We start from the raw sequence: 8,937 nt of genomic DNA, 5'->3' as shown, positions 1-8,937 counted from the left end.
TTATGATATTGATATTTTGTTGGTCGTTTAAAAAAAAGACGATATATCAACCGTACGCAGGTAAATAGGTAACGTGGTAAATAGGATTTAAACCACTAAGCCGAAGTCCCTAGATAGTGAACAATCTAAAAGATCTTTTGGTAAATAAATCATGTGGTAATCAATGAAAACATGTGGTGTAACCACACACTATTAAACGTACACGAAACAATAACACCCCGCGAAAACCGTTATTATTATATCAAAAAACAACTTAACAATCAAAGATATATAATTTAAATTTGGAATAACATAATCATGATTTTGTAGATCAATATCAATCGGACCCATCAATCCAATTCACCTGCACTGTAATATTATTATTCTTATCTTCTGCAATCAATTGGTCTCGGGTTTCGTTTCTTAACGAATCCCGAAGCCAAAAGTCTCAATTTCTTCCAATGGATGCTTCATTTGTTCCGGGTCGGGTTGATATATTCCAGATTTACACGCGCTATTGCGGTAATTATATAATTATATTATATTCATTTGTTGTGTGAAAATAATATTAGCATGTGATCGGTATATGTTACGTTTGTTACGGTATACGTACTATTGGTAAAAGTAAAATTTGAGCGTTAAAACCCAAAAAAATTGTTTTGTTAAATTAACATATAAATAAACAAATATTTAAAACAATGTTTATTTGGTTGGCAAACCTGGAAGCGGTAACTCGATACGAATTCGGTCAATTTTGATTACGTGTGTTACGGTACTGGAGCTAAAAACGAAAAAAAATGTAGAAATTGAGGTGGACCAATGGCCAATTTTTTTTTTTGAGGGGGGGGGTGCAGGTCGGTAAACTTGCGCGTTGGTAAAACCTGAGCGTTTTCGGTCACGAGCAGTGAGGCGACGAGTCTGCGTGAATTTGGTTGGTTTTTCGTGAGGTTTGTTATGCTACCGGAACTCAAAAAAAAGACGTTAGGCTACCAATACGAACGTAATGGAATTCGTTATGGTAGCCGAACAAAAAACAAAATATGGTTGGTTTTTGTGAGCTTTGTTATGCTAGCGGAACTAAAACAAAAAAAATGACGTTTGGTCGGTTTTCATTACATTCATTATAGCAAATGAAAAAGAAAAAGAAAATTTGGTTGGTTTTCGTGAGGTTTGTTATGCTACCGAAACTAAAACAAAAAAAAATGACGTTTGGTCGGTTTTATATGTTGAAAAGTCATCTACTTAATGGTTTTATATTTGTTCATTTGTGTCCATCAATATGTTCGTTTATGTTTGTTTGTGTTCATTTACATTTCTTGAAAAATGAACATGTTCGTGTTCATTTATTCATTTATGTTTGTTTATCATTTTTCAGTTATGTTAATTTATGTTCGTGAACTGTTCGTTTAGAACATAAACGAACACAGACATGTTCATTTTTTTAATAAACGGACACGAACACAAAATATGTGTTCGATTAAGTGTTCGTGTTGGTTTAAGTTAAATGAATGAACACGAACATGCCCTTGTTCATGTTCGTTCGGTTCGTTTACAAGCCTAAATACTCTGTTGTAAAGACAATTTTGTCCCTTAAACGATTAACAACACTGCATTAATTAATGTTGTACAATTAGTATTAATAGTTGTATTATTTAAAGTTTAAGATACACTGTGTTATTGTAATATAGTATAGATTAGTAGCTGATTTTCAAACTATATGTTGCAGAAGTGACATCAGAGGCATTGAGTTTTGGTGGAGATGGTTACCGGCCTGCGAATGAGTCAAACAAGGCTAAATTGTGCAAGGATGCTTTATCCAATCTCCTACAACTAATTGAGTCAAGTGTAGACAAAAGGTATGAGTAACTTAGTTTGACTTGTTCAAAAGTCAAAGTAGTTAGAAGTATTAATGTTGAGTAAACTGCGGATTAAGCCGGATTTTGTCACTGTGGTTTGTTAAAATCTACAGTTTTAGTCAAATTGTTTTAAATTTGCGATTTTCATCCCTGAGGTTTCATTTCACTTGCAATTAAGCCCGACCCCACTAACCCCGTTAAGTCTAGTCGTTAAATCCATTAGTCATGTAAGGGGCAATTTTGTCCCTTTTCTCCTCAAATAAACCCAGCCCTAATTCGCAAGCCCTCTCACATGAGGGGTTGGGGTGTATTTGGGAAAAAAAGGACAAAACTGCCCCTCACGGCACACTGATGGGTTTAACAACCAAAGTTAACGAGGTTAGTGGGGTCGGGTTTAATTGCACGTGAAATGAAACTACAGGGACAAAAATCGCAAATTTGAAACTATTGGACTAAAACCACATATTTGAACAAACCACAGGGACGAAAACCGTAGTTCACTCATTAATGTTTTATGCCTTTTAGCCATACCTATTAAAAGCCCTCGCTTCTTGCGCCTAGGCCCATTTTTCAGGCGATGCTCATTTGCTCTATAAATGCGCTTCTAGTTCATAGGCAAGTGCTTCGGCATTGTCTATGAGACAAGAACATGAGAAGATAAAAGGCGTGCAAAAGAAACGCAAGGAGTGCAGTTGAAATTTAGGTCTAGGAGAGGTCAAAGGAACTACAATGAACCTAAGCAGTTAATGCGGAAAAATATCGGATATCGGTCGAGGACCGATATTTGAGATATCGATTATCGCTATGAGATATCGGTGGGATATCGGTAATTTTAATATCATGCAAAATTTATATATATATATATATATAGCACTCTAACACTAATAATTCAGTATACTCTTCTACTATTAACAAATTATCCGTTTGTAACTTGCAAAACACTAACAATTGTAGCAAGTAAGAACTGATTAAGACTCAAAAACAATATTAAACACTAAAGTTGAAAATTAAGACTTAAAACATTGATATCGGGAATATCGGTGAAATATTGGCCAAATATCGGTCAATATCGCTGATATTATCGGTACTGATATTCTGACCGATATTTCACACGAGGACCGATAACCGAGATACCACCGATATACCACCGAATTGACTGCATAGCATTGAACGTTTAGTAACTTTAGTTATTCAAGTTTTGGAATTACATTTGAATCTTGACTATTTTAGAACCTTTGGTACTAATTAGACGATACTAAATGTTATATAATAGCTTTTATTTATTTTATTTGAAGAATAATATTATTTTTCCATATATTTAAGTGCGTTTTTTTTGCACATAGTGCATTTAATTACTATGCTTTTAGCATTAGGTTTCACTAGTAATATAAACGTTTAATAATATTAGCCGATTTGTTACAGGATGCCTATATTTGAACAAATTCCTATGCTCAGGTCAAGGCTTTATTTGATGGTGAGATACGATCGACTTCTACTCTCATTTGTGTATTATGTTATCCATTTTTAAAGCATCATTGCACTGATAGTTAGAAACACATTCATATTTGTATAAACGCGTTTTTATAATCTGCACTGCAGGCAGATTCGTGTGAGTTCTCACGATTCTATAATTTCATCTTCTTCATATCCCGAGAAAATGGTCAACGAAGCATTGGTAAGTTTGAATATACATGAAATATGGAGCATTATCTTAGATGACCGTTCGATATAAAACCGAATGTTTTGATCATATTATATTGGATTGCCGTTTTTTTTGTCAACTGTTCTTAGCTGTAAGCCGCGCAATCATGGCATGGAAACTAGTTTTATCCGGAAGGTTTCGGTTACTCAATCAATGGTGCAACTTTGTTGAGGTGAGTTTAGTTTCGCGTTTACAGATAAATGTTATTAACTTGTTATATATATATAAAGTCTGCATATGTGCATGCTTTTAGCTAAAAGCTTACATTTTTTACACATACAAGATTAGACTACAAGCATTTGACATATTTTTAATTTTATTTTTATTTTCCCTTGCAAAGATCACATTCTGCAAACTGTGCTAATATATATTCGTTTATCTTATTTTGTTCGTATGGAGTTTATTAATTTTTGAAGTGAATATGTAGAAAAATCAGCGGCATAATATCTCCGAGGACACATGGCGGCAAGTTTTGGCTTTTAGTCGTTGTGTACATGAAAATCTTGAAGGATATGATCCTGAAGGTATCGAGTTTAAACTTAAAAATCATTTTTTTTTCGTCCGATTCCTTTTAGTGAACGTTTAAACCATTCTTTTGAGACATTTAAAGGTATATTATATAGTTATATAGTACCAAAATGACATGTTATCAATGAAATATAACCAATTGTCTGTTTTCATACAAACATCGTTTTAACTAGGGGTGTGCGTGGTGCGATTCGGTGCGGTTTTAGCCTAAAACCAAACCGAAAGCCAAAACTTCGGTTTTTGGAGTTTTTGAAACCGTTCGGTTTCGGTTTGGTTACGGTTTTTTCGGTTTTTGCCATTTGAGCTTGAAAATTTTCTTCCGAAAAAAAAGTTGACAAAAATAATGAATTTAGGTATAATTAATTTTGTAATTCTAAAATAATAGACTATTATACATTTGATAAAAAAATATTGGAGTTACATATTTATTAAATTCTTATAAATTACTTAATATAAAATATAAAAAAAAAATTAAGGAATTTGGTTCGGTTCAGTTTTTTCGGTTTTTTTTTTGCATGCAAAACCAAAACCGAACCGTTCGTGCGGTTTTTACAAAAACATTAAACTAAACCGTCGGTTTTTGTTTCGGTTTGGTTTTTTCGGTTCGAATCGGTTTTTTGGGTTTCTTGCTCACCCCTAGTTTTAACTAAAAGCTTACATTTTTGTTTCTTATTGCAGGAGCGTGGCCCGTTTTGGTTGATGAGTTTGTTGAGCATATGTATCGGTACAATTTTTATTTAAATCTTTTTGGTTTTACCATTTTGGGATCATTAGTATATTATTTGTACTTACTCGTTTTCAAATAACCGGGCCAAAACAGGGTAAATGGATGTGAGGACACGCGTAATGTTTGTTGCAGTTGCAGTGATTCAAAAACTCAACCGATTGATGACTCTCTCCCCGGTAAGCATTTTCATTTGGCCCAAAGGATCAAGAATTCTTACAGTTTACTTTTTACTACGATTGGCACACGGTTCGGGCCTGGTTGGTTCGGGTCATGGTTCAGAAAGGGTTTGGGTCGAAACGGGTCAATAAAAAAAACGGTTTTTTTGGTTCGGGTCGGAACGGGCTGGATTAAAATAATTGCACAAAAATCATAATTAACCAGTTTAAAACATTTTTTTAGAGTGAACTGCAGTTTTCGTCCATGTGGTTTGTCAAAATCTGCGGTTTTAGTTCAATAGTTTCAAATTTACGATTTTCGTCCCTGTGGTTTCATTTCACTTGCAATTAAACCTGAATTCATTAACCCCGTTAATCCTGGTCGTTAAAACCCATCAGCGTGCCCCTCACGTGAGGGGCATTTTTGTCCTTTTTCTTCCCAAATAAACCCCAGTCGTAATTCGCAAGCCCCCCTTCACGTGAGGGGCTTGGGTGTATCTGGAGAAAAAAAGGACAAACATGCCCCTCGCGTGATGGGTACGCTAATGGGTTTAAAGACCAGACTTAACGGGTTTAATGAATTCGGGTTTAATTGCAAGTGAAATGAAACCACAGGGACAAAAATCGCAAATTTGAAACTGTTGGACTAAAATCGCAGATTTAGACAAAAACCACATGGACGAAAACCGCAGTTTACTCTTTTTTTAGTCTAATCTTTCACTCTCGGTTCGTGCAGGTTTAAAAATCATTCCTGGTGTAAAGAGGAAGTATAGTAATGACTTACAAAATCAAGAATTAACCAATAATAATAATACCATTATTATGCATTGCAAGAGAAGACACACCGATTTAGCTAACCCTTGCGCTATAGAAGGCAGCCTCTCGGAAGGTATTCAAGAACTGTTTTCGAGTCTGTCTTCTTTGCAGTTTGATCGGGAAACACGTGTTTGATATATATACATTGTAACATTACTTGTACTCACATGAACTTATACATATATTTGTGACAAGTATTGGTTATTCGTGGTTGAACAACGAGACGTCATTTAGATGCCTCAAGAAGGCGGAAACAGTGATGAACCGATGCATGATGATCGTGTGATTCGTCCATGGATAATATGTATACTGTCAAGCTTTTGTTGGCACCATTGGAGTTGAGACGTTGAGATGACCGACATTGTTAGCACTCGTGACACGAGCTTTAAATCGATCATGGCGAACATTATCTCGCTTCTCAGCTTCCGCCATTATTTTCACTTGTCTTCTCAACCAACATCTCTGCTTGCCTTGAAAATCTTCATCCATAATTCTTTCTTTAAATGCAAACAATAAACACAAATTAGTTTTGTTACTACATTAACTGTCGGTCGGATATGAGTTTGATGAGTTTAAATGGTTACCTGTCGAAGTGTGTGCGTAATATTATGCAGAAAGTTGAAGTCTCGAGGGTCTTGTAAAGGCGAATGGTTCCATGAAAGACGGCTACGGGCTCTCCACCATGGTTTCTTCTTCTTATCTAAGTCGATAAACGACTTGAAAGTCTTGATGCATTTCTCGATCGTTTGCAACATGTCAGTCGCCCTGATCGTTAAGCCTTCGTTCCTTCCTTCGTCGACATTTTCTAAAAGTGTATAAAGTATTTTAAGTTAAAGTTCGATAAGTTATCTACAAAGACGAGCACCGCTTAAGGCGGGTAAGAATTCTATGGATGTAACTCACATGGTAGTACGAGTTAATACGAGCTTGTCTAGGTTTGAGTTCAACTTGTTATGAGCTCTATTTTAATTTGGATTTTAAATGGCCCATGTTGACCCAAACATTTTTGAATTGTTTTTTTTTTTAAATTGTCAGCTTTGACCCAAACTCATTTTGTTCAAAACCCGTATTGACTTGCTACCCAAATCCGCCTGACCTGGCCAGTCCAGGCCTAATACACATATAACTAATTTTATATATATACCTAAAATAATCCATATATATTTTTTTATCATAATTAAGTAAATGATAATATTGTCATATTATTATATAACTATTCAATGAAATAACAAAATTGTTATATTCATATTAATAATAGGTTCGTTTATGCTCTAGAGTTTGATCAAACGATCTATATAATGAAGGTGGGCTCGACTTTGTTTATTAAATTAACTTCCGTTTAGACTAGAGCTCGGGCTTGTTTAAGATGGACTCGATTCAATTTTTTAATGAGTCAATCTCCCATTACATTTCTAAACAATACGGAAAGTATGCGTCATGAAAGTACAAATCAGTTACTAGTCTCTCTATCAGGGGCGGACATGTGTAAAGGTTTGTGTGGGTGGGGGGGGGGGGGGGGCGACCGCCCACCATAAATTTTTTTTAATGTTATTTGTATAATTTAGCGTTAAGTCCCGATATCGTCCCCAAGAAAATAATTTTTGAGTCCGCCACTGCACTCTATATAGGACCGGATGTTACCCGAAATATGAGGAACTTGAAGTAGACTGTTGAGAGAAGACCTTTTCCGGATAAATTTCCAATATCTTTTACCCTTTTCATATCTTTCATCCTCCATAAACCTCTCAAAGCAGAATATTAAACCTTTGAAATTTACTAACCAAAGTACTGCTACATAATGCACCATAAGAGGGAGATGTACAAGTGGTACCAGCACAATAACTAGCTATCATACTCTCAAGCTTTCTATATTGATAATATAGTGCTTCCCATGATAAACATGATTGAGCTACATACACCATCTCAAAGTCACTCTCCAAGCTCTTTACAATTCTTTTTTCATCATGCATGTAGTGTTTCTTCCTTAGGAATTCATCTACAATGTTATAAATTATCTATTAGTAACCGAATTCGGATAGACAACGGAGATTATTCATGAAGGAATGTATTTATTAAATAGACTGTCTTCACATGTTGGCGGGTATGTGTTAAGACACGTAAACCCATACCCGAACACAACATGCGCATTTGTTGGTTAAGACGAACATGACCCATTTAAACTAAGGTTTTTATTTTTAGCTAGAGTGAACTGCGGTTTTCGTTCATGTGGTTTGTCCAAATCTGCGATTTTAGTCAAATAGTTTCAAATTTGCGATTTTCGCCCCCGTGGTTTTATTTCACTTGCAATCAAACCCAAATTTGTTAACCCGGGTAAAGTCAGGTCGTTTAACTCATCAGTGTGCCCCTCACGTGAGGGACATTTTTATCCGTTTTTCCCCTAATACACCCCAACCCCTCACGTGAGGAGGCTTGCAAATTAGAACTGAGGTTTATTTGGGGAGAGAAAGGACAAAATTACCCCTCACGTGAGGGGCACGCTGATAGGTTAAACGACCAGACTTAACGAGGTTAATGAATTCGGGTTTAATTGCAAGTGAATGAAACTACAATGACACATATCGCAAATTTGAAACTATTGAACTAAACCGCATATTTGGACAAATCAAATGGACGGAAACCGCAGTTTACTCTTTTGGCTATTTTACACATGAGCACTCTAAAATAAAAAAAAATAAAAAAAAAAATTACCACAAATCTATGTGTATAAAAATTATGTTTAAGCCAAAAAAAAATTACAACAAAACTACGTGTATATAAATTATCTATTAGTAACTGAATTAGGATAAACAACGAAGATGCATATTCATGATGGAATGCATTGTGGTAAAATAGCCGTCTTCACAAGTTGGCGGGTATGTGTTAAAACACGTAAACCCTTGCCCCAACACAATATGCGTGTTTGTGGGTTAAGACGAACTTGGCCCATTTAAACTAAGATTTTTGTTTTTAATTATTTCTACGTATGAGCACTCTAAAAAAACTACAATAAATTAACCTAATGTGCATAAAAGATTATGTTTAAACCAGAAACTCTTGGTCCCATTTTCTTTTAAGTCAAGTAATGAAATAAAATATTGAGTCAACTTGTGAAAAGTGAATCTTGAATGTTTACCAAACACCAGTGTATATAGGTTTAACCCAAAACTATCCAAA

At 35.1% G+C, this 8,937-nt stretch overlaps 1 protein-coding gene and 1 long non-coding RNA gene across 2 annotated transcripts; both read left to right on the top strand.

The window, feature by feature from the left end:
* The first annotated feature begins 313 nt into the window (after positions 1-313).
* On the top strand, positions 314-3,288 carry LOC143532037 (uncharacterized). Its single transcript, XR_013135109.1, has 3 exons — positions 314-501; positions 1,706-1,835; positions 3,258-3,288. It is a non-coding gene; the product is annotated as an uncharacterized LOC143532037 (long non-coding RNA).
* A 151-nt stretch (positions 3,289-3,439) lies between these two features.
* On the top strand, positions 3,440-5,788 carry LOC143532036 (defective in cullin neddylation protein AAR3-like). Its single transcript, XM_077027190.1, has 5 exons — positions 3,440-3,510; positions 3,627-3,709; positions 3,965-4,061; positions 4,744-4,968; positions 5,684-5,788. Exons 2-4 carry the CDS (start codon positions 3,644-3,646, stop codon positions 4,869-4,871), a joined length of 291 nt encoding a protein of 96 aa, XP_076883305.1. The 5' UTR covers positions 3,440-3,510; positions 3,627-3,643; the 3' UTR covers positions 4,872-4,968; positions 5,684-5,788.
* Positions 5,789-8,937: the final 3,149 nt, after the last annotated feature.

Source organism: Bidens hawaiensis, unplaced genomic scaffold (assembly GCF_021521415.1).
Source record: "Bidens hawaiensis isolate Kalapana, Puna unplaced genomic scaffold, B.hawaiensis_p1.1 tig00009343_1, whole genome shotgun sequence".
NCBI lineage: Eukaryota > Viridiplantae > Streptophyta > Magnoliopsida > Asterales > Asteraceae > Bidens > Bidens hawaiensis.
The sequence above is the reverse complement of the archived record's forward strand: the minus strand, read 5'-3'. Positions and strand labels throughout refer to the sequence as shown.